This window comes from Harpia harpyja, chromosome 14 (genome assembly GCF_026419915.1).
Source record: "Harpia harpyja isolate bHarHar1 chromosome 14, bHarHar1 primary haplotype, whole genome shotgun sequence".
Classification (NCBI taxonomy): Eukaryota; Metazoa; Chordata; class Aves; order Accipitriformes; family Accipitridae; genus Harpia; species Harpia harpyja.
Genome location: NC_068953.1, coordinates 34,998,158 through 35,024,508, shown reverse-complemented (window position 1 = coordinate 35,024,508; position 26,351 = coordinate 34,998,158). Strand labels below are relative to the sequence as shown.

Genomic DNA, 26,351 nt, shown 5'->3' with positions numbered 1-26,351 from the left:
ACGGTATCCTGGAACACACTGCAATGATCTTTGTATCCTTTTGATACCAAGGGGTAGAAAGAAAAACCTTGAAGATGTTTTATGCTCTCTACACAGGCCAGTCATCCCTTGATATTCTGACCTTTACAGCAAACAACAAGCATTTAGTTTAATTAAAAAGACGCCATTTCCTACTATTATAAGCAGCTGTGTCTGTGATCAGTGTACAACCTTAGGTCTTTCAACTGACCTGCTACCTGCTATTTAGCCAGCCAAACATTTCACTCATGAACGAGAACATACCTTGCAAAAACCTGTATTGACACACATGTCCTATCAGCTTGGCTGTGACAAAGCAGATACAAGGCATCAAAAATCTACACTAAGAAAAAGCAGGATAAAAGATGGTAAACATCATCCTAAAGTGAGATGTCAGTAACAACATTCTATAAGCGGAAAATCAAGATACTGCAGCTCCCTCCAGTGCACTGCTGGTAGTGGGAATGATCGTCATGATTCTTCCTTAATTCACAGTAAGTATGAATAATAAGGACTTAACTGTACCTTTTAGGGGGCAGGGAAGAAGAGCTGGGGACAGGGCAGCAAATTTCATTCTGACCAAAACTACAAGATGTTCACAGAGATTCTATGCTTACCTCATAGGCAATTAAAACCCCTGCCATAAATACCAAATGAGAAGACAGTGACAGCAGCTAATCGGACAAAGAAAACCAAGGAAACAAACATTTGGGGCCCATGTTTATTGATAAGAACTTTTGAAATGTAACAATACCTCCAGTTCTCTGAGTGCGTTATCACATTCTTTCTGGCCGGGAGCTTGCTGGGTGCACAGTGTGATGAGCTGATTTATACTCTCAGTCACAGCTCTAGGGAGAGTAGAAGGAAAAAAAGTAAATTTAAAAGTTAAATTATTCCCCTCATTAAAACTTTTGTTTTCTTAAGTGTACACTGCATAGAGATTTAAAACTTTGATGTTCTACTACATTTTTTTCTTTTCAGTGTTTGGGGATTACCTGTATGTTAAACAGTTTACCCTGAGACCTCTTCTTTAACAAGCTTCATAGGAGCATAACATTCTCACTAGAGCATTTGATAGTGATCCACACTTGAAAATCTATGCCTTCAGTGCAAACAATTGAGAAGTTAGTCCAGAACAAGTAGAAGCTTCATCTCACAGCAGCAAGTATATTGGGTGTCTGTGGCAAGGTTTTGGCTGCAGGGGTGGTCTCTGTGAGAAGAGGCCAGGGGCTGCCCCATGCCAGGCACAGCTGGTTCCAGATGGCTCCAACAGACCCACCGCAGGACACAGCTGAGCCCAGCAGCCAAGATGGTGGCACCTCTGGGAAAATATTGGTAAGAAAGGGCAAAACACCATCTGGCAGTGGGCCAAGGTCAACCCACTACACTAGCACAGTGACATAACTTAGTTGCTAAAAGGTATTTTAGCACTTCTCCAGGTCTGATATTAACTGAATCATTTCTCAGCTAACACCCCAGAAGTCTTAAAAGACACAGAAACAAGTGGCTAGTGTGTCAAAAAATGTTTGAATGTGTATTGGCTTTGTGTGGCAAGGTTTTGGTAGCGGGGGGGGTTACAGGGGTGGCTTCTGTAAGAAGCTGCTGGGAGCTTCCCCTGTGTTCGAGAAAAGCCTATACCAGCCGGCTCTAAGACGGACCTGCCGCCGGCCAAGGCCGAGCCAATCAGCGATAGTGGTAACGCCTCTGTGATAACATTTTTAAGGAGGAAAAAAAGTTGGGACGGAGGTATTCGGCAGCCGGAGAGAGGAGTGAGAACATCTAAGAGAAACAACCCTGCGGACACCAAGGTCAGTGAAGAAGGAGGGGGAGGAGGTGCTCCAGGCGCCGGAGCAGAGATTCCCCTGCAGCCCATGGCGAAGACCCTGGTGAGGCAGGCTGTCCCCCTGCAGTCCATGGAGGTCCACGGCGGAGCAGATATCCACCTGCAGCCCGTGGAGGACCCCACGCCGGAGCAGGTGGGTTCCCGAAGGAGGCTGTGACCCCGTGGGAACCCCGCGCTGGAGCAGGCTCCTGGCAGGACCTGCGGATCTGTGGAGAGAGGAGCCCACGGAGCAGGTTTTCTGGCAGGACTTGTGACCCCGTGGGGGGCCCACGCTGGAGCAGTCTGTGCCTGAAGGACTGCACACCGTGGAAGGGACCCACGCTGGAGCAGTTTGTGAAGAACTGCAGCCTGTGGGAAGGACCCACGTTGGAGATGTTCATGGAGGACTGTCTCCCGTGGGTGGGAGCCACGCTGGAGCAGGGGAAGAGTGTGATGAGTCCTCCCCCTGAGGAGGATGAGGCAGCAGAAAATAACGTGTGATGAACTGACCGTAAACCCCATCCCCGTCCCCCTGTGCCGCTGGGGGGTTGGTAGAGAATCCGGGAGTGAAGTTGTGCCTGGGAAGAAGGGAGGGGTGGGGGGAAGGTGTTCTGAGATTTGGTTTTATTTCTCATTACCTTACTCCGGTTGATTTGTAATAAATCAAGTTAATTTTCCCCAAACTGAGTCTGTTTTGCCCGTGACGGTAATTGGTGAGTGATCTCTCCTATCCTTATCTCGACCCACAAGCTCTTTGTTATATTTTCTCTCCCCTGTCCAGCTGAGAAGGAGGGGGAGTGACAGAACGGCTCTGGTGGGCACCTGGCATCCAGCCAGGGTTAACCCATCACAGAATGTAAAGTAATATTATACACCCTTTGCTAGCAAAGTCTTGTATCGTCTGACATACTGTATTACACACACACATCTAATCCTGCTATATATTTCTATAGTCTGTTATCAAGTTGGTTTTTTTTCTCTTTAACTAGTCATTGATATTCTCAGAGTCAACATGCATCAGCTCCCTTAGGTTTAAATCCATAGACAAGGTATTTTTGCATTACACTTCTATGGAGTTCACAGTTCTGGTACTCTTGAACACAGACTGAATCTGACATACAATATAGTCACTATTTGTGTTTACGATGAATGCTCTGATATTAAGCAAAATTCATTATAACTACATTCATTTTAGACTAATGGCTAACCTCCCAGGAAAGTAGCTTCTAGAAAAAGAGACTTTGCAGGAGGAAGTAGAAGTCTGCTGTTCATTGTTATTATTCAAAGATAATTTTCTATAGCTAGGCATGTTGTCACCAACTTGCAAAAACTTAGCTTGCATTGTGACATTATAGTAGAATGCAAGTTTTTTGTGTTGTTTCTCATGGCAAATTACAAAATGAGTGAAATCAGAGTGCATGAAGAATATACTTTCCTCTGGCCTTGAAAAATCTGCAAGGCATTCGGATTATTTTTTCTTTAAAACTGTCACTTGATAACATGATTGGTAATATCAATAACATGACTACCTAGATGGATAGTAGCATACTGTTACAAAAGGAAACGGGACATGCTTATTACATTTACACTAGGTTTCATGTTTATTTCTAGGGAAAAAAGAATGGAAACTAACAGTGTCATGGTTTAACCCCAGCCAGCAACTAAGCACCATGCAGCCGCTCCCTCCCTCCCTCCCCCACCCAGTGGGATGAGGGAGAAAATCGGGAAAAGAAGTAAAACTCATGGGTTGAGATAAGAACGGTTTAATAGAACAGAAAAGAAGAAACTAATAATGATAATGATAACACTAATAAAATGACAACAGCAATAATAAAAGGATTGGAATGTACAAATGATGCACAGAGCAATTGCTCACCACCCGCCGATCGACACCCAGTTAGTCCCCAAGCGGCGATTCCCCCTGCTCCCACCCCCCCCTTCCCAGTTCCTATACTGGATGTGACATCACACGGTATGGAATACCCCCTTGGCCAGTTTGGGTCAGCTGCCCTGGCTGTGTCCTGTGCCAACTTCTTGTGCCCCTCCAGCCTTCTCACTGGCTGGGCATGAGAAGCTGAAAAATCCTTGACTTTAGACTAAACATTACTTAGCAACAACTGAAAACATCAGTGTTATCAACATTCTTCTCATACCTAACTCAAAAACATAACACTGTACCAGCTACTAGGAAGACAATTAACTCTATCCCAGCTGAAACCAGGACAAACAGACATATTTGTTTAACTGAGACTCCAACCTTTTCAGTAGGTTTGGTGTCCTTGTGGAGCTATTTTCCCCAAGTTCCTTTGCCTTTCAGGACTGTTACATATATATGTCTTGTGTCCTGTCTGGCATACTGTATTATATACACATAGTCCTGCTATGTATTTATATAGTCTGTTATCAGACAGATTTGGTTTTTATCTTCAACTAAAAATTGATGTTCTCCAAGTCAATGTGTGTGCATGTATATATAAAAATGTTTTTACAATTATTATCTATCTCTGAAAAACAACATGCACGGCTTCACCAACATAACATCAATACAAAGAATGGATTCTCAACCTCCTGAACATCAATGATTTCTATGCATGTGAAAAATATCATTGCATAGACATATGAATAGATGGCAAAAATGGAAAGTTCTGTTCACTCCCAGAGAAACTTCATGCAAAAATAACTTGTCCACTGTTGATTTTAATCTAAGAGAGACAATGCATTTTGACTTGGAGAGTATCAGTAATTAAAGAAAAAACCCCCAAACTTGGTAACAGACTAGAATTGTCAGCACTGTAGAGGATGCAGTGTGACCTCATGAATATCGTTACCACACACTAGGTACCCTGTGTGCAGGAATACACCCAGTGCACAAGCATTACTTTTAAAACTATTTGGAAGCAGTGGAACCAGGAAGGTGGCCCCTCAAACACCAATCCCAGAGCGGAAGACGACTGCTAGGACTCTAAAAGCCACATTTATTTTCATCCAATACAGCATATAAATACTTGGATCTTGCAGGGAACTCAGCCACCGTTGCAGTCCTATGAGACTGTCAGAGGAAGTCAAGAAAAATGCCTCCACAAGGAGGCCAAAGCTACTAAAAAGTTGGAGTGTCTATTATAGCTGGAACAAAGGGGGAAGAAAGGAAAGAAAACACAAGAAAATTAATCACAGTACCGTAGAAGATGAGAGAAAAATGAGAAGATAAGCCACCTTATAAACAGGAAGCAAAGGAAGCTGTGCCTCTTTTTTCATTTTTATGAGAAAAGGGAAAGTAAAAATACTTGACCCTGACCATATCACAGCAGGGAAAGAGAACAGAGCCCTGGAAGCTTGTCACAAGTAGCCATGGAGGATTTGAGAAGGGAAATACGGTGTCTGCTTAGTGTCTTAAACACAAACTAAGAATTGGTACAGTATTTACTTTTCATGGTTTTCTGATGTCTATGTAAAGTCTTATGCATGCAGACACACATACACACGCTAACAGCATGTCAAAATAGAACATCTAAAGGCTCTACATGGCTTGTCTCCCTTTTTATATTACATGCTTCTACGGAGGGAATACCAGCCTGGCAGAAACTAACAACTAACTGGGCTTCACTGAGAACACTAACTTGCTCTACATGCCAAATAGGAATGCTCCAAGCCTAAAGCAGAAATTTGTAGCAGTCTGATGCTGTGGCAATAATGAAAGCTCATGCAACTCCCTCACTTTTAAGCAGTGTGCTTTTGATTACCTACAATTTTCCTAGAAGCTATTTGATTCTGGGGAGACAAGATGGATGTCAGAGTTGGTTTTGTTTTTTTTTTTTTAACAAATATGACAAAGTAAAGTAGCATAACTTCTTTAAAAAGTGCTTTATTAAAGGAGTGGATTTATTTTTTAAAAATTAAGTTATTGCTATTAGAAAGGGATGACTCCAAGGTCCAGGACAAACATCAACTACATTATCCCCAAGGAAGTAACAGTCTTCACTTACTCACTTCCTGTCTAGGCTCATCTTTGCGAGCATAAACATTTTGGAACACAATATTGTAAGTCACATCCACATGATCTTAGATGTTCATCTGATTTAATGTTGACATTTCTAGGTGTGATGTCTATCTGTCCTTCAGCAGTCTCCTTCCAGTCTGATATTTGAACATTCCTTTTACAAACTTAGAAAACTGAATAAAGAGTTAATTAGGGGAAAAAAAAAATTGTGAAAAAGGTTTGACAAAGTGAAGGAGAGAAAATTATCCAGTCAAACACTGAAATGCAGTGTTGTTTTTCTCATAAACACTGAGTGCCTTGACTGAGCAACAGAGTCCACAAGATGAAATTCAGGGCATGGTTGACAGAATCTTTAAAGTAAGGGTATCTTCCACCAAATAAACATAGCATCTAACCTCTTCAAGTTTACTTGATCATACACACATACACACTTTTAATGATAGGTAGCCACAACATGATTTTTAAGCACATTCTATATAAGAATGTTATTGAATTTCTTTTCTTTGTTAGGGATTGAGAGGCTTACTGTTAGCTACTGCCTTGTCAGAACACAGATGGTAAAAAACCAGTAGGTAAAACACACTAGTCCCTTTGAAAAACCAGGCCAACTCTTCAACTGCTGGTTCTTATTTCCACCAATGGTAACAAGTTATGCCAGTTACGGAACTACTCCAAAATAAGTAGTTTTCCTCCGGCCTACTTTCCTTTAAATAGAACTGCAGGTTCCAACCACTCAGTTAACTGTCAATAGCAGAAGAATATATAAACACATTACAAATATCACAGAGAAATGCAAACATCTTAGGAAAACCTAAAGCAAGCAACACATCCTTACCTTGCTGCTGCTGCTAAGAGGTTTTTGGCATTAGGAGCTCCAGGATCAACAGACAGCGACTTGGCAGCTAGTAACAGCTTGCTGGAAGCCATAGAGATGCTCTTGAGGTTACCTATTACTTGAATCTGGTCCTCTTTAGTCTGAAAAGCCACAGCAGCATAACATTAAGTGCAGAGCTTGCAATAAAGAGTGTGTGCTAAAACCACATTTGGAAACCCAGTTTATCCACCTGAAACCACTGACATAGAGGGGACCATAGTCCGGAGAAGAACATGGACCAAAGCCTCTCTTCACCCAGACAGGTGCCTCTAGCTTCCCTTACATAACAGAAAAAGAAACCCATATAACAAATAGCTTGGTTTCTAACAATGGCAGTATTCACAAATGAGCAACGGAGAAACTTTACTAGTTGTTGAACAACGCTTTTGTTGTCAAGACTCTCATGTGTCTCTGCCTGGCACAACTGATCCACATTATTCAGTCAGTGTACACTCCCTGTATTCTAGCAACCTCTGTGTAACCCACAGGCTCTCTAGCATCTAACTGGGATTACTCACACAGAAAGATCCCTCCAGAAAGTCCTCTATCTCAAGGAAATATGTTTCTATAAGCCTACTTTGGTAAACATTCTGACTTGGATGTTCTATTATTTATTTTAAGCCATTGGTTGAAAAGGAAAACCTGTATCAACATACAGTTACAGGAAGTACTGCATTATCACAGCAAATAGCCATGACTAGATTCTTCTGTCAACGATCAGTAGAAATGAATCCATTCTTTCTAACGGTCTATTCGGGCTTTTATGTAGAGGTGCGTATTACTCAGCTGACGTGAATAGCTTTTACTCTATATTTACGTTCTGCTTCCTCCCTACCCCAGCATTTTGCTGGGCATCCAAAATACCTGGTATTGCTTCTATTCAGGCTAAATAACTACACACAGACAGAAAGCATTCTCTTTGCAAAGATCAGCCATTAATAACCAAGATCGTTATCAACCCCTATATCAGCAGGATAAGCAAATCCACAAGGGCCACAAGGTCATCAGCAGCAGGAATTCTCTTTTCAACTAGCTATTTGCAGTATCATTTCCACCTTTGCCTTCATTGAATTGCCTCACACAAAACATTCTAAAAGTCAATGAGGCCCATGGCTAAAAAGACAGTCAGGTACCTAAATCCTACCCAGTTTCAGAGAATCAGCTGATATTTGGTGCCTAACTCACTTCATGGATCTGGAACCTGAAAGATTAAGTTTTGATGGAGAATAATCAGCAATCATTGTCCGATCTCTCTACTCAGCCCTACCTACAAAGCATCTGCTCTCTAGACTTCATAAGTGACTTCAGAGGACTGGCACACTCATGACTTTCTGGCTAGTTTTCTTTCAGCAATTATTTCTCAGGTTTGCAAGTTCCTCCTACTAACTAGGGCAAAACAGTCCGCAGATTCTTTTTTCTGCAAGTCCTCCTAGCTCTCCTGGTACATGACTCTTTCTTATATGCTGACATTTGCAATGCTAAATCATCTACAAATGACCAATTAGTGTAATTCAGTACACTTAAACCCAGTAAGATAAAATGAAGGAGATATCTCCAACTTCATACGAGTACCTAGACTACTAGGAATAAGCTAGGTAACACGTGACAACATTCCCGATTGTTACTGAGTTCATCAGAATAGAACTCTGCCACACTTTAGATCACTAAACAGAAGTCCAAGTGCTTGCTGTCAGATCCATGGCATTTTAGCCAGCCCTCTTCAAATCCTTGCTCCACTCTGTAGCAGGTCCATAGCAGCACGCACCACAGAGCAATATCAAGTCTGGATTTTAAATGCATCTTTTTCTCCCTCTACTTAAAGCACTGGAAAATTAGCAAAGAAAGGTGTTAAATTTTGAACACTGTTCACATAAATTATTCTCCATGGTAGTTCTACCAAAATAGAAGCAACCCTTTCCATAAGCTTTGAGAGGTTGAGCACACCTTTGTACCTTCAGATATACAGCTCAAATTAGTTAACAGCCCAACCCAGACAGAAGAGTACAAAGTCATATTTCTGACTGGGCACAGGAACAAATACCAGTATCCTGTGCAGAACGCAAACACTGAGTTGACTTCACTCTGGATAACCAGTTACAGATGACTGCTTCATAAAAAACATCACCTGTCATATTTGGATAGGCTCACACTAGCACATTGTACTGTGCTACCAGATAACCAAGACACTGCACTGCGAGATACTATGCCAAGATAATCCTTGGTCCCAATTAGCAAGATAAAAAAAACTTACTTGTGCTTGGCCAGCCATTTCAATACCAGCATCAAGAAATTCATCAAAATCATCACTGAATTTTCCAGAGGCTGCAGCCAGTTCCCCACTTTGGCCCCGTGTAGCATGGACGACTTCTCCTGCTGACTGATTCAGGTCTGCTGCTGCCTGGTTCAGTTCGCTCTGAGCTTCTTGAAATGACTTAGAACTTGGAGGTAACTGTAAGAGACCAAGTGCCATATTTTATTGTCTGTCATGTCACACCAGCCCTTCACGACTGAAAAGTTCAACACAATTCAAGAACACTAAATGCAATACAGTAGTGAGCTTCACATACAAGGTAGAACAGAGTACTGCAACTGCACTGCTAGTGATTCAGTTCTGAAAGTAGAATAGTGTAACTATGGGACAGCTATCAACCAGAAGTCTATGCAACAACCTCAGTCCCACTGTTTCTTTCAAGGGACAGACAAGTATGTAAGCCTTTCAAGGGATAGAGATGACAATAGCTATTTTATGGTTCAACTACAAAATTTGAAGTGATGAACTTAGTGGCAAAAGTTGGAGAATTTTGGTCTCCAAGTCATCATTCACTTCCACAAACAAGCTTTCCAGAACACCACACAAGTACTGGCAGCTCTTCACAATGACTCTAAACTCCTGACCTGGTTTTACCAAAAGGCATTGCACAAACATATCAAAATACAATCCCTCCTTCATTCACAGGGTAGCAGGATCACTGGTAAGTGCAGAAAAAAGTTGTTCAAATCATATAACCTTCCAGCAAATTACCAGTGCACAAAAGGGTTTTTTTGACATGGATGCAGTTAAACAGAAATACAATTCTTCTCCTTGCACAAAATGACCATAGATGCACCAAACATTTTTTGACTGACCACAATGCTCCTTAAACTGAACTGATCACTTCTAGATGGGAGATGGATTATGATTTTCTGATTTTCACATTCTTCAAAATGTTAAGTCACAGTTAGCATTTTCAGAAAACCAAACTAATGGTGATCTATGACAACAACTTTAATATTGCCTTCACAAGCCGCAGACACATTTCATCTTTCCCAAAAACTAGAAGAACAGCATTTCAGCCAAAGTAGCAGCTACTTAAAGTTGCATAAACTTAAACAAAACTTATATGAAGTATACTTAGGGCACATTTACTAAATAATAATTTGATACATGGGGAACCCAGATCTGCTTTTTGGTTCTCTAAAATTTATTTCTACGTTAAAAGACATCTCACCGAATCAACAAGGAGCTTCTTGCTAGATTCCCCAATACTCTTCAAGGCCACGTCCACATCCTTTTGTCCAGGCAGACAATTCACACAGTTATTCAAGGAGTGAGACACTGCTTTTGCCACCTACAACACATAAGTAAATACATCCACACTGAGAAAGGCTTAAGTGGTCATTTATCTAATAGGAGGCACATTCCATAGTCAGCAATTCCTACATTCTGACTCTAACAAAAACATTTTTGAGGCCTGCGACTTCCTTGGTTTGCTCACCGGTAGTCTAGCAGTAGTCATTATTTACGCTCACCCATTTGATAGGATACTGTTGGCAGAGCAGCTCCACAACTGCTCCTGGCACCTGGGATAAAGGCTGCAGCACTGCAGATAAGGGAACGCCATGGAAGTTAACCATATACTAATCACAGAAATCCTTTGCATGCTACTTTTTTCAAAGTCCCAATTAAAACAAATGTCTCCTCATAAGAAATTATTTAAAATACAGGCCAGTTATAGACCTTTTCAAACCAGTAAAAAATAACTTGTTACTCCTTAAAGTGTTCAGTAGCAATGGTGCCACATGTATAGAAAACATGCATTCATTTTTTGCATATAACATGAATACAGATCCTTCATTTGATAATGACCAGTTTAACAGTTGTTTCATTTTTGCAGTCAAGCTGCCTACTCAAACGCATTGTGGGTAAAAGCACTTAACTGCATCTTTGTATAAGTTTATTTTTCTAAAAGGTGACTAAAATATCATACTATGCACCATCTGCATTGTTTAACATAAATATGATGTTACCATCTGAGAGTTGCTGGAAGGAATAGAAAGCTGACATTCCTTGCAGCCTTATTTTCTGTTGTTCTCTCTCATTATTTAATGCTATGTTCTAAGTAATTTCACTGCGTGTTTGATAATTCATGTAGCTGCTCAAGTTGCAACTTACCTGGGCTAATCGCTGCTGACTGTCTGCATCCCCCGGTGCAGCCAGGGCCTGCTTCGCCTCCTGAATAAGCATAGCAGAACCTTCCATGACATCTCTTGCTGAATCCAACATTGCATGTGCTGCCACAGGGTCGGTAGTAGATGCTGCAACCCCTCGTGCCGCTTGAGCCAAAGTCTTCAAAGCCTGAGCAGTTTCTCTGGCAGCAACTCCTATGTTCAGATTTCATCAAGGATTCTATTAGTACCCTTAAAGACAATTTTTGTATTTTATGACAGATGAATTTGCAGGTAATGATCCCATTGCAAAATAACATTGCAAATGCAGTTTAAAAGAAAATCTTCAAACATGAACACATTTGAAATACACGGCATCATTTGCCTAGAGAAATGCCTGTAGTGAAGCCATAAAGTAAATATTATACCCCAAAGACGACGTTCCGGGCACAGCTCTACATTAGTGACTAAATCTTAGCACTGAAAAAGAAGAAAATCTAAAACCTGGAAATGAGGAAAAACTCATACTCAAGCTAAAGAGGAAAGTGATTGTCTACAAGAATGGTGTACATGACTTCAGAGCCACAGCATCTCTGCCGCTTCTGAAAATGCAGCTTTGGATTTTTTAGAGAATAAACACAGCAATACCTTAAGTTGAAGCAATTAAAAAAAAAAAAATTTAAGAAATCATTAGGGATGGTACAACTTGATATAACCTAACATTACTGTGAGTACAAGCACATAAAAATAGCTGAATGAAGTCACAGAGAGGATGTAATGAAATTAGTTTCTGTGTTCTGTCTGGCCAACATTATAGGACATTCATCAGCTTTAGCACTAAGGAGTAGGACTGTATGAATAATGGTCCCATTCTATTTTTGAAATTTAATTCAGCCCTTAATGAAAACCAACATAAAATAGTCTTCTAAAAGACCTTAACTAGCATGTAGTCTAGTCAACAACATATGCAATTAACGTAGGTAGTATATTCTGAGTGATAATGTTAAAATCATGCTATTCCTACCAAAAGAAAACTATAGAAAAGGTTCACATTTGCTGTACAAGACCTCTTAGTTATCCATATTTAGGCATTAAAAATAAATTAGAAATGTTCCAATATCCCTACTGGAAACATTTAGAAAACTGGAACATCACAACCCACAAAGCAGCCATGTTAGCATTTTAACACCAGTGCCTTTTAACATTTTCTCTTCTGGTCAACTGAACATTTTTAAATGCAGAAACTTTAGAAGGTAATGAAAAGCAAGTGATATTATATGTCAAAGTAAAGCAAAGCTAGGCAGAGAAACAGTACTGCCTATGCTGCAGTTACAACCTTTCTATTGGACAAACCACAGAGAGCTTTCTACATTCTTAATTTAAAGAAAATTTGAATTGAATTTGAAAAATACCCACATGTTTTGTTTCCTTTATTTAGAGTACCAGTAAGCATCCTTTAAGTTCGACTTAATTTATCACAGTACCACAAAATAAAAAGGTCTGATTGCATCACTTTCAGTTTGGTGCTGCTTTCATCCTCTACAATGACTTTCAGCACAAAGTGGAAAAAAAACCTTACTGTGACAGTTGCAGACAAGAGGGAATTATTAAATAGTGAATATAAGCTGTAAAGTATTTTTATCACAGAGAAACAGCAGAATGTCATAATACCTGTAAACACTCAGTGCTTACTTGAGCACACGAGATTTTTTTACATAACAAGACAGTATGAGATAGAAAATAGTTATATGAGCTTTGAAAAGAACTCATTGCTTTGTAGGATTTCCCAACCAAACAGCTCTTATAGCTTGATGTTGAGAGCTACTAGATTCAATTATTTGGTATCAGCTGCAAGTCTCTGTATTCCTTCACCAGATACCCAGTGCTAACTTCTGCATAACTATGTGATAGAAATGCGAGCCAGCTTAGTGCAATTACATCTGCTTCAAATGAAAGCAACTAAGTTATGTAGCCCTGATGCAATTATATCCAATGAAGTGGTAATTGCCATAATACATTTTATCAGTATTATTTAAAAAAATCCTACAGTAGCATTTGCATCAACAGCTTTCATTTCTTACAGAAATAAGGAGACAGAACATTTTACCATCTAAGAGTAAACTTTTTTCCCCTCCTGCAAGGAGCATTTTCCTTATTAGGGTGTTTTTGGTTTCTAAAAGCACAGGTACAAAAACAAACTGTAGAATCTGTGTGCCCACATTCCCTGTTGGCTTTAACTCAAACTATGCAAATGTGATCAGTGAGTCAGAGAAACCAGCTGCATTATACATGTAAACTGGTAACATCTAGTAAGAGATGCAGTTTTAAACATCACCAAGCTATCCCAAGTATGTTTGCATCCTGTGCTTCAAAAAATATCCAAAGACCCTTTTAACCTTCTGAAATGACATCGCAACATTTCCAGTCACACTGACCTTTAAATTGCATTACATTTTAGTTCTGTCCTTTACAGAGTTTCAGTGGCTTATATTTACAAAAACAACAGATGTCTCAATCTATTGTGATTATATACAGACACACAGCAGATTGCAACACTATTCTTTTATGAAACACATTATTCACACTAGCAATTCGTAGTAACTTGCCACAGTTCACTATCAGCATTAAAAAGAAAAGTAATTCCTTGATTTTAGTTGTCTGTGATAAGAAAACCTTCTATCAAGTATTTTATGGAAAGCAGAGGTTTCACAGAGACATTATGAATAAAACACTACCTGTGTAGTGCTCGTTGCCTTGAGCAGCACAAGTTAACAGCTGGGCCATTGATGAACCGACTGCTTTGGATGTACTTCCCAGGTCCTGAGTGCATTTCTCAAGCTGTGAAAAGTTGCAAAGGACAACATTCTTTGCTTAAGCTCAACTAAAACACACTTGTTTTTAAGTAGTACTAAAAAATTCCTCATTCAACAAAAACCAAGCTTGTACCTCAGCTACCAAACACACACACAGTTTCTCTGAAACTTGACTAGCATGTTTTCCCTGTCCAGGGTGAAATGAATTAACATATTAGGTAATATGAACAACAGAACTATTTTATAATTAGCAATGGAAATCAATAGCTTCATCTGAGAAGGGGGTTTTTGCCAAATAAAACATTTCACTTTAAGTCTACGAGAACTGGTAGTCTTAGAACTATTGAGTTCTCATCTTTGTCACTATTGAAAAGAAGTTCATTTTGACAAGAAAAGACCAAAACATTGCTGCTACTAAATTGTAATTTGTACAACAGGGAAGGAGGCCCTACAGTCCTATGACTAATTCTGCTACAGAACTTGCTTCTGGTGTAGTAAGAATATATACTCTTTTTAAGAGAATTAGTGCAAAATCCTATCAGTGTCATCATTATCCAAAGCCTCATGACTTGTTTTGCCTCCAATACTTAAAATTTTTAACAGCTAACTTTGTTTGTTTTTAAATGAAGAACATCCTTCCTCAATTACAGTTTCTCCTGGGAGAGGTTTTAACTGTCCATCCACAGCTGCCATCTTCGCATCTTGCAGTTCATTTTTGAGTGTCTGGACTGTATTCAAAGCAGAATCAATTTCCATTGGGCCACATGCTTCATGAGCCTATTCAGAAATCAGATCAATATCACTGTTAGCAGCTGTAAGCCACTACCAGCAATAGTAAATGCTTCATACATAATCTCCCCCTCCCAAATTACTGCTCTCATGACTTTACAGGCCATTGTGGGCACTTTAAGTGTTACGCATCATGGATTCCAAACTCCTGCACAATATTCTTATCTTGTGAATAGAATAACACACTGTTAAGAGCCACCAGGGGAATGAGATGCACTTAGCTTGTGTACACATACCTTCACACTAGGCAGTCCAGGTACTGAGAAAATAATTGCTGCTGTCTGGACTTGACTTTTGACAAATAGCCTAACTATGCATCATGACTAAAGTCACAGTGAACCCTCTGATGTGGCAGCCCAAAATCATCAGTACCTGAGCTGGAAATTTCAACGTTAGCTCAGGTGTAGCTACCTATATGCTATAATCCTGGTTTTGGGCCTCAGCATACACAAAAAATAAGAGCAGACTTCCCACTGATAACTTTTTTTTTTTTTTTTTTTTTAACCCATACATGGTCTAGAAATCTATGTGTGAAACAGAGATAGCCTCTGCTTCCCTGAGTTTTAGAGATGATAGCTCCTGTTCACAATCACAAGATTGACCACAGCAGTGCTGTATCTGGGTTCACCCCAGTTTGGCAGGTGCAAGAGATACGCTCCCCTTTCCCCAGTCTCCTTCAGATGTAACAGCAGCTCAGAGCATTCACGTGCTGCTCTGTGTATACCCTCCTCGTGTCTTTCTGATATGGAAAGTGTAGCACAAGCTTTTCAGTTTTCTTGCCACATCTCCCTCCCCCTTCTATTATGACACAGAAGCCACCCAGGAGTCCGAGCAAACTGTGCGCAAAAAGCAACACTGAAAAGCGAACACTGACTGAGCATGAGCTGTTCCCTTTGGGGAGACACAGTGGGCCAAGAAAGAGTGAGCTTGTGACCACCATCCAAGCCATCTTCCTTTAGCTGATTAAAACTAGTATTTACCTACCTTCTGGGACGCGGTTCGGAGCTCAGCTAAGCTGGTAGCAAGATTCTTTGCACACTGACTTAGCTGCATTGCTGCTGCTTGATCAGTCACAGTGGGCACTGCAGCTTTAGCAGATGCCACCATTTTACTTCCAGGCTGTTGAAAGAAGAGCAGTGAACACAATTGGTTTTACTAGCTCATTATCTTTAAAGAAGGCTTAGGATTCAATAAACAAACTGCTTCCTCCATTCACACACTCATGAGGTTTCTAGATTTTCTGTAATGACCATTTCATGCGCTTCCCTGCTCCTTAAGCATGCAGCTTCTAGATCTCACCCTTTTGTTCATATCCTGCACCCTGTCATAATTCCACATTGCAGTGTCTTTCTGCAGCAGGACTCGTTGGTGCTTTACTAGTACAATGACTACCCCATTGGTACCAAGGTCTGCCTGAGGCCTCTGAGTACTCATGCAGAATACTTAAAAATATTTAAATGTGCAGTTTTGCCATTCAGCATCCATGTGGTATGAGCAGGCCCAGGTAGCACAGATGGCAAATTTGTCTCAATGTTTCTAAATATTAAACTCTGCCAAATTTCTATAAATTGAAAACTGTAATTCAGGCAATGACTCCTCACAGGGTTTGCCTCTAATACAATTAAAATACCTTGCCGATTCTCTCCATCACCATGGTACACACATACAGCCAGAGGGGAGACGGATCATTCTAATGACTCCAGAGGAAATCATATAGCAAAACAGTCAAACAGAGCAAGAGCATGGTTTGCGATACCTCTGCCTACATGGGACCATAAAGAACCTGCTAACAGCAACCCCACTTAAGACAGGACTAACTGGTGCCAAGTAATGATCATGTCATTACACAGAGAATTGGTTTCTTCTGTTTGTTTCTTGTAATGTCAATAATAAACCCAATTGTTTTGCTATTAATGCTCAATATTTTATCTTTTTTTAAGATGTTTTGGAAGAAGCAGAGTAAAATTTTGTGTTTTGTTCAAAACTTCAATCAAGATTCACTATGTATGCAGGCTAGTATCTAAAAAAACATGGCAATATTCCCTTTTATTTATGAAGAATTCTGGAGCTTGTTGCTGCAACACTAACTTTACCTTCACTAAGAGAGGTTACAACAGCATCTCACATATTCAGACCTCTACTTAGAAAGATGCTGAATTCTCTCCATCTTGTTCTTTAAAGTCTTTCCCAGAAGGGAAGTGCTACAGTAATAAATGTTTCTTCTCCATACACTTTAGTTTTCTTGTTACTTTTATCCTCAATTTTGGCAGTTTTCACTCTCCGCAGATTCAACACACTTCAGCCAACTGACCTGAGGAACTAAATTCTCCTTAGCTATGGCACACAGTCAGCGATGAACTTTACATGTTTCATAACAGTTTACTGCTTATTTATCACAAATAAAAACATACAGCAACAAAAAAATGCTTTTTGCTCTGATGTAATCTACTACAGTAATTGATTCACTTTACCTGAAGGAAGTTCTGGCTGGAATTTATTAGAGCAAGCTGGGCACTGAGGTCTTCTGCCTGAGCTTGACTTCCTCTTACACCCTGCACCAACTGAGGAATGTGGTCTGCAACATTCTATAATAAACAAAGGTAAAAGCTTTTAGTAGATAAATAAAAACTCCAAACCCTCTGACACTAAAGCAAGCCCTCTCCCCACCTCCCTTAAAGACAACCTGTAGTATTCACAGGTACAATACTCATGTGCCTTCACAGAATTCGTTTAGGATTCCATGGAACTGAATTAATACATAATAGGATTTTTCAGAGGCATTCTACTTAAGAAATCTTTATTAAAGCTACTCATCAGTTCAAAGATCCTACAAGACAATCTAAGATTTTTCTGCAAAATTATGTACACAAACTATTTTGAATTACTTCCTTTGCATGTTCAAATGCCAGTAGTGGAGGTGACAGATTTTTCAAGAGAATGCATTGCTTTCAGAAAAACATTGTCTTTTACAAACGAGCTCCTCAGTCTACTTGTCCTTGACTTCTAACAATAGAAACTTTATAGTATGGCTGGAGCATTCTTTAGTGTGTATTGCTAAAACTTTATTCCTGGACTGCCCAGATTCATGCTCCTTGTCCATCCATTTCACAATAACACTTATTTCAGCAGTGAAATACTAATTTTTTTTTTTCCTCCAAAACGTAAAAAAGTAGGTATTGGATCATCTCTGCTATGCAATAAATCATCACCAAGATCAAATTAGAATGAACTTTAAACAATACAGTGAATCAGCTTGCTTTTTTTTTTTTCTGTCATACCGAAATAGCAGCTGCCTACAACACAATTTTGAGATGTACTTGAGCTACCTTAACTCCAACATTTCTCAGGATTACCACCATGACAAGAAGTAATTGCTGAATATTAATGTGGCTTTTAACGATGCCTTCTTTAATGGTTTTGTTCTTGTTCCCCACATAACTGCTGTTCCATCCAGAAGAAAACCCTTTTGCATTCTATTTCTTCAATTTTTTGTTTAAATGTGATTTCTTTAAAAAACCCGAAGCAACATTAGTCAGAGCTAGAAATGAAGCTGCCAAATGTAGCTTAAACACAAAAGAAAACAGCTTCTCACCAGACTCTGAATTCTAGCTTGGAACTATAAAATTATGCTTGACTTCAGGCAAACCTTGAAATCTGTGGTCTTGGCAGCTTTAACTTCAAGCTAGGAATCATTTTAACCCCATAGTAAGGTCTATAACTTATTTTTTACAGCAACATTTAAGGCCCCAGTTGCTCGTAGGCTGAACATCAGAATAGCACAATCAGTATTGTTAGTTATATAACCAATTATCTAAGCAATACATTAAATAAGGATTTCACTCCATTATAGTATAAATCACTATTGCTACTCCATCCTTTGCTGTGGAAAATTCAAAGGTTACCTTCATTCCATAGCAGACCTCAGTCCCATTTCACTGCATGTATCATTCAACAGCCTGTTTTGGTGATCCTACAGCTACTCACCTGTTGAAGAGCAAACTCATGCACTGAACACGTGGCCAAGACTTCTTGCCAGTGTAAAAATTTCTGAGCAATCGGACCCCTCCATACAGTGCTTCTAGCATAGCTCTGCATATATAGTACTGCAGACTGATTTGCAGAAAAACTTTTAAAGCACTTGCTTCAGGTGAACTGGTTGTTACTCAACAGATACATGCTAAGGTATATAAGCCTGCCGATCCCTTCTAGTGAGGTGTTTGCAGGGGTATTTGTTAACAGCCAACAGCTCAGCTTTTCAAAGCTCTCCATACACTAATGCATGGAAACTATGGATAATACACTAAATGACAGTTCTCCAGAATCCATAAAGATGAGTGTGTGTGGTGTTGGTTTTGTTTGTTTGTTTTTTAAAATCTCCTTCTGAGGTTGCAACAGTGTTGTTATAGAAGATGATCTTCAGTTCCCCATAAAGCAGAGTTCAAGAGTTATTTGTCAGTGGGTTGGGATATGTTTACCTTACAGCTCTGCACAAGTTGCTGATGGGCTGCTGTGTTCTTATTTGAAACAGCTGCATTCTGAGAAGCTGCAATAGTCTGAGTAGCAGCAGCTGCAGCTTGTTTAGCTGCAATCTTTGGAGAAAAAGAAACAGTTAAATCAGTGATAAAAGTCTGAGTAATTTAGAGGATGAAACACATATTATAGGTAACTTTGACAGTAACAATTTTGACAGATTAATACATTATATCCCTTGATTAATTTGATTTGCCTTAAGGAAGCTCAGGATTGCTCTTCTCTCAAGATGAAAATGAGCTGAACCCTGTTATCCATCTCTAACTTGCCAATAAGAAAAAAGATGGAACTAAAAGGATTCTAAGCTCTTACTCCTTCATAGTTTAGGTTGCAATATGACCATAAGAAGTCAATTACAGAAAGCAGAAATGGTCTAATCAATTAGACTTACAAAGAAGGCCAGAGAAAACAGGCAAAGTACACATAGTGCTTCACACTGCTACATTAACACCTCTGACCAAAGGCTCAAGGGAGCCAACTTCCACCGAGATTGCTCTACAGCAAAAGCAAAGATGCTAAAACGATGCAGAGGTACAAAATACTGGTATTGCTGAGTCTAAAAGCACTAAGATGACCTTCTCCAAATATCTAGGAGTGTTATTATCAACCTCTCCCTATTACAAAATTAAAAATTCAACAGTTTATCCAAAGTATGCCAACATGTTGTACAATACTTTTCTTTAACCGGCCCACTAAATACAACCAAGCATGAAGTTCATTCTCACCGTTACACATTTCACTCCCTTGTAAGGCAGTATATATTATAACAGCAAGACAAATAAAACGTCCTTTCAATAAAGCTTTTTTGCATGCAGTTAGGAAATTGAGACATGAACCTTTATTTCCTGAAACACTCCTGATTTTTGGTTCTAGCCAGATACAGTAATTTAAATGCACTTCTGGAACATGGTTACTTACTTAAATTTCCTTGTTTGTCTAATCTCATTGCACTTGAATCAGACTACTGTAAAACCACAGTTGGAAACTAGGAATTACGAAAGGCTTCCTTTTTTAATCTGTCTTTTCTACATTTTAGCTGAGAATAACCTTGCCTACAAGACAAATTTCAGACATTTTTTTATCCTTAGTGCACAGTAAATTGCCTTCCTCCCCCTTGGCTGTGCTACCAGATATGATGTATATCTTTTCACTTTCATTTCTGGTTCCTTGATTCTCTGAATAACTTACCAGTTTAATTGGATATGCTGCAATTCAACATATCTTTGCATGGAAATTTACATGGAACTCTGGCAGATATACTAGTTAAAACCACCAAAAGATATTGTGTGTAAATTACAGATCATACAGATAAATTAAAATAGTAATGAAGTGGTTTCAGCTCAGCTGTCTGAAACCTCAGCTGTTCTAATTTTATTACTAAGCCACCATCAAATGCCTTCTGAGTCAAATTCTTACACCACTGTACTACATCAGTGATACAAGTTGCTCAATTTTCTGAGGACTATGTGTCATATACTAGCATCTCTAATTCCAAGCCTTGTACTCTGGAACCGAGCTTACGGCGCTATCACTCTAGGTTTAGCACTTCTCCTGAAATAAGCATTGTTTGAAATTATCTAAGGATACTAATTATCAAAATGGAGTAAACTGAAAGTTCAACAATATCTAGTTTCCAACCTCTAATCTGTTGACAATTTTCTTCTTGATGGCATTCTGTGCAGCAGCATTTGTAGCAACCCGCAGTCCCTCTGCTGCTTCTCTCAGACGCTGCTGTTGATCCTCATTTTCAGGATTGGCTGCAGCTCCCTGCACAAAATTTCAGAACAAAGAACATGAGCCTCAGTAAAAGTTCCTGGAGAAAATGTAGATGAATATCCAGACAGCATCTGTGACATCAGTCTTTATTTTCCTTGTATTATCTTAACTAAAGTTAAAATGACATTAAAATGTTACAAGACTTCGAAGCAGAAAATTTATTGCTAGTGCAAGGTTGTTACTGTATATGTTAGGTACTTTGAGGAAGAGAGTTAAACATTTGCTTCCTATACTACTTTAGGTGCTTGGTAAAAAAGCCTTTGTAAACTGCTTCCACTATGATCTGTAATAACATCCTTTGATAAACGTAGGTTTTGAACACCCCCCCCCCCCCAAAAAAAAAAGTTTTTACAATTCCCAATTCAGTATGCCTTTCAGTAACTGCAGTCCAGACCTTGAGATTTAACACAGTAGATTTTCTCCATTTGAAGTCTGAGGAAGTAATGCAAAGTCAAGGATATGTTCTGGAGCCAGGCATATGGGCCTTCCAGAGCCCTAGCAGAATGGCTGGCCCTGATCTGTAAACATCATTTAAGTGCAGGATCTGGGAAACAATTCTAAGAACATATTCCTCCCTAATGGATTTAAAGAGGTTTCTAGCACAGAAAGGAAAAAAAAGGTTAGATATTTGCCTCTCTTGTGAGAATAGGGGGGTGGGGAGGAACAACTCAGGCAAGATTCCCCAGGTGGAGGAAACTGGTCCTAAGACAGAGGCAGAGTTGCTTTGTTAACAGTTTTTGTAAGAGATACTTGTAAGAGATTGCTATGGGTTTGGTGTTCCATTAGTATTGGTAGACTGGTAGAAGACAGAGGATATGGCTGGTGGTAACTGCCCTAGATGGCTTGAGTCATGACCACCCTGCACACAGGTGAGCAAAGTAGTGCAAGAAGGGTTTTTAAAGCCAAAAACCCCCAAGTAATACCTAGAACGTACCTAGGATAAGTCATTAAATGCACATTTACAGGATAAGAAAAAGAGCCTCTACTATCAGCCAGGTCCTATCCATAATATCCCACATACCATTTCTTCTTCATGTATAACCACACAATTTTAAGCTGACAATTAGTTCATTTTCCTGGTACCTTTGCAGCTTCAACCATGCGGGCTGTAGAATCTGCCAGGAGCTTTGCGGCAGCCAGAAGCTTCTTAGAGTTGTCCATGTCGATTTCTGCTTCAGCATCTGACCTCATGGCATTGACGAGATCAGAAGTGGCTTGAGCCAGTACCCTGGCTTGCCGTACCATTTCACCTGTGGTATACAATTAGATTTTTACTTTCATTCTCTCTGCATTTCAGTTTTGGTTTCAGAAGTCATCTCAATAAGATGAAAAAGAATCCCAAGGAGAATATCTTTCCTTTAATGGATACAGAAGGGAACATAGCAACCAGTGATGAAGAAAAGGCCGAGGTACTTAATGCCTTCTTTGCCTCAGTCTTTAATAGTGAGTCCAGTCATCCTCAGGGTACTCCACCCCATGAGCTGGAAGGTAAGGATGAAGAGCTTAACATACCCCCCTTAATCCAGGAGGAATTAGTTAGGGACCTACTACGCCATCACAAATCTATGGGACCTGATGGGATCCATCCAAGAGTACTGAGGGAACTGGCAGAGGTCCTTGCCAAGCCACTCTCTATCATCTGTCGGTGTTCCTGGTCAACAGGGGAGGTCCCAGAGGACTGGAGGCTTGCCAGTGTGACTCCCATTTATAAGAAGGGTCGGAGGGAGGATCCGGGGAACTATAGGCCTGTCAGCCTGACCTCGGTACCGGGGAAGATTATGGAACGGTTTGTCTTGAGAGCACTCACATGGCAAGTCCAGGATAAGAAGGGGATCAGGCCCAGTCAGCATGGGTTTACGAAAGGCAGGTCCTGCTTGACCAACCTGATCTCCTTCTATGACCGGGTGACCTGCCTAGTGGATGAGGGAAAGGCTGTGGGTGTTATCTTCCTTGACTTCAGCAAGGCCTTTGACACTGTCTCTCATGGTATACTCCTTGAGAAACTGGCATCTTGTGGCCTGGATAAGTGCACTCTTCGCTGGGTGAAAAACTGGCTGGATGGATGAGCCCAGAAGGTTGTGGTGAATGGGGGGAATCCAGTTGGCGGCGGGTCACAAGTGGTGTTCCCCAGGGCTCAGTGTTGGGCCCTGTTCTGTTTAATATCTTTATCGATGATTTGGATGAGGGGATTGAGTGCACCCTCAGCAAGTTTGCAGACGACACCAAGTTGGGAGGCAGGGTCGATCTGCCTGAGGGTAGGAAGGCTCTACAGAGGGATCTGGACAGGCTGGATCGATGGGCTGAGGCCAATTGTATGAGGTTCAACAAGACCAAGTGCCGGGTCCTGCACTTGGGTCACAACAACCCCATGCAGCGCTACAGGCTTGGGGAAGAGTGGCTGGAAAGCTGCCCGGCAGAGAAAGACCTGGGGCTGCTGGTTGACAGCCGGCTGAATATGAGCCAGCAGTGTGCCCAGGTGGCCAAGGCGGCCAACGGCATCCTGGCCTGTATCAGAAATAGTGTGGCCAGCAGGAGCAGAGAGGTGGTTGTTCCCCTGCATTCAGTACTGGTGAGGCCGCACCTCGAGTACTGTGTTCAGTTTTGGGCCCCTCACTACAGGAAAGACATGGAGGTGCTGGAGCGTGTCCAGAAAAGGGCAACCAAGTTGGTGAGGGGCCTGGAGCACAAGTCTTATGAGGAGCGGCTGAGGGAACTGGGGTTGTTCAGTCTAGAAAAGAGGAGGCTGAGGGGAGACCTTATCGCTCTCTACAACTACCTGAAAGGTGGTTGTAGTGAGGTGGTGTTGGTCTCTTCTGTCAGGTGGCTGGAGATAGGACAAGAGGAAATGGCCTCAAGTTGAGGCAAGGGAGATTTAGGTTAGATATTAGGAAAAATTTTTTTATTGAGGGGGTTGTCAGACATTGGAATGGGCTGCCCAGGGAAGCGGTTGAGTCACCATCCCTGGAGGTATTCAAAAAGCGAGTGGACGGGGTACTTCAGGACATGGTTTAGTGGGCATGGTTGATGGTTGGACTCGATGATCTTGAAGGTCTTTTCCAACCTAAATGATTCTATGAAAATAAAGTTATATTTGCTGAAGTATTCTTTTGACTTGAAAATGATACACGAATAGTTCATAACTTAGAAGCTTCATAAACAAAATCTTGGATTGCAACATAAATGAAGGAAACCGCTAGAGAGGAGATTAAGAAAAAAACGTAGTATTTGCATTCCAGATAGCAAGACAAAAACCAAAAATCAATACTTTAAGGTAATTTTGAATATACAGTTCAAAGAAACTCCTGGCCCAGTGAAGACTAATAATTTTGCTTTCAAATTACAGCCAAGATTTCACTCTTATTATTATTAAATATTACCCATCTTTCACCTATTCTTCTTTGGGGGAATTATCTTCTGTCTAATATAAATTAAATTAAGAACTCTGTCAGAAGAGACTCAGCACCAGTTAGGTGGGTTTGGCCAAAAATAAGGTGTATATTTAAGATACTAGAGTCATGTTCTGGTCATGGTGAAGCACAGAGATGAAACAACCGTGCTTCTGAAGTGGATACCCTTTCTAGAGCAAATTCATTTGGTCAGTAAAACATACACGTGAACTCCTTCATAATACACTTGAACCCATAAAGCCTTGGCTTTCTGTAGGTTATCAAATCAGGTAAGACGTGTTTGGGTCTAAGGCCTCATTCTTTTCAAATGGTCTTAAAAAATCATGGGAAAGAAAAGCAAAGCAGCATTTTTCTCATGTGTAAAGGTGACTTGTGGGCTTCAGAATTAAATCCCTTCTTAGCAGGCTCCTCTGCTCAGGCAAGGCAAAAAAATTAAAGTTTCTTAGCTGTTATCAACTATTTCCCAGTATGCAATTTTGCCATTAAAATTTTTACCAATAATGGCTAACTCAGCTCCCAGTTCAAATATTCCACTTGAAAAAATCTCTTTAAATGCCCTTTCTTACAGTATTAAGCCAGTAATCAAACCGAAAGAATAACCTGTTTGGGCAATAATACAGCAGTCACAAGCCAGAGTCTCTTTGCTGTTAAAATTGCGACTGCAAGAGTGCAATGATAAGCTGGAAACACAGACTGGAATCTGAATGCCTTCTACTGAAAACTAAGTATTGCACAACAAGATATTTGACTGTGAACAGAAAATAAATGCTATCCAAGATCATCTCTTTCACTGCATCCTTTTATACAGAAGCTGAATCATAAATGACAGCTAAACATAAAACTTGACATGCTTTCCTGTGCACATCTACAGTAATTAAATTCCTTAGGATAGCTCCAGAGCATTAGAAAACTTTTTCCACAGCTTTCAATTCAAAGACTAAGAGTGGTTTAGCAAACATTCCTGTGCATCTTTTAAAAATTTTAATCACTCAGATTTCTCATAGAGAAGATTCCAGGGTCAAAATACACTGAGAAATTCACTAATTACTTCCTTGCACATGTTCCTCTAGAAGAGTGCTGCATGGCTGAAATGACAGTTCCTTAAAAATAGAAACATCTGAAAGTTTTACCTCTTAAACGTAACAACTAAGATGACTCCACAATAAAAGATTAATTTGTTCATATCAACTGTAACGTGAATACAACCGTAACTGAAATATTTTCTTTCCTGGCCTTGCATTTACATAACATGAAAGAGAAGACCAAAACCATACTATTCACCATGACTGCTTTTCAAAACTGATCCCATTTTACACTTTCTATGAATTGTCTTGATTTCAAGTTGATGCTGCCCCTTCACACTGTTACTGCTTCATAACATTTATAACTACTGAAATGTCACCATTCTAAAAAATTTAATGGTTCTTTTCTAAAAATTCATATTGGATCAGTTAAACGTTAGGCAACTCAAGTTTTGGTTGGTTCTAGAAGCTGCACTTTTACAAGTATCACAGGAAGAAGCAGAAGTAAGTTTCAAAACCTACAACAAAATCTACGCTAATAAAATCAATCACTGGGAAGTATTCACGCAGGTACCTGTCTTCGTGTTTGGAGAGGAGAAATTGCTACACAATTCTGTGAAGTTAAGCAGTGATAGAAAACAGAAAATATATTACAGTGATCCTTTAGCATGATATTGATTGTTTTCACAGAATGTTCATTCAATCTAGCACACAGCTACGTGCATTTTGCTGATTTAATATTATGGTTTGAATGACTACCCATCATGACAGCACTAGCCTAGAAGCACAGTACACTTCAGAGAAGGTTTTTTACTTGCATTATTTGAAATGTGCAAACCTCTGAATTGTGGAAAGCTACTGTCCATTAGAGAAACTTA

At 40.1% G+C, this 26,351-nt stretch overlaps 1 protein-coding gene across 3 annotated transcripts in view; it reads right to left on the bottom strand.

Annotated features, from left to right (window-relative positions):
• Nucleotides 1–26,351, bottom strand: part of TLN2 (talin 2) — a 206,444-nt gene that overhangs the window by 62,386 nt on the left and 117,707 nt on the right. For all 3 annotated transcript variants that reach the window (XM_052806996.1, XM_052806995.1, XM_052806997.1), the window contains exons 21-32: nucleotides 22,128–22,294; nucleotides 20,907–21,035; nucleotides 19,214–19,327; nucleotides 17,210–17,323; nucleotides 15,723–15,857; nucleotides 14,598–14,726; nucleotides 13,872–13,974; nucleotides 11,144–11,352; nucleotides 10,200–10,319; nucleotides 8,963–9,160; nucleotides 6,673–6,812; nucleotides 773–866 (exon numbers count right to left, since the gene is read on the bottom strand). In XM_052806996.1, coding sequence (XP_052662956.1) covers nucleotides 773–866; nucleotides 6,673–6,812; nucleotides 8,963–9,160; nucleotides 10,200–10,319; nucleotides 11,144–11,352; nucleotides 13,872–13,974; nucleotides 14,598–14,726; nucleotides 15,723–15,857; nucleotides 17,210–17,323; nucleotides 19,214–19,327; nucleotides 20,907–21,035; nucleotides 22,128–22,294 — 1,652 coding nt within the window. The remainder of the gene's footprint in view (nucleotides 1–772; nucleotides 867–6,672; nucleotides 6,813–8,962; nucleotides 9,161–10,199; nucleotides 10,320–11,143; nucleotides 11,353–13,871; nucleotides 13,975–14,597; nucleotides 14,727–15,722; nucleotides 15,858–17,209; nucleotides 17,324–19,213; nucleotides 19,328–20,906; nucleotides 21,036–22,127; nucleotides 22,295–26,351) is intronic.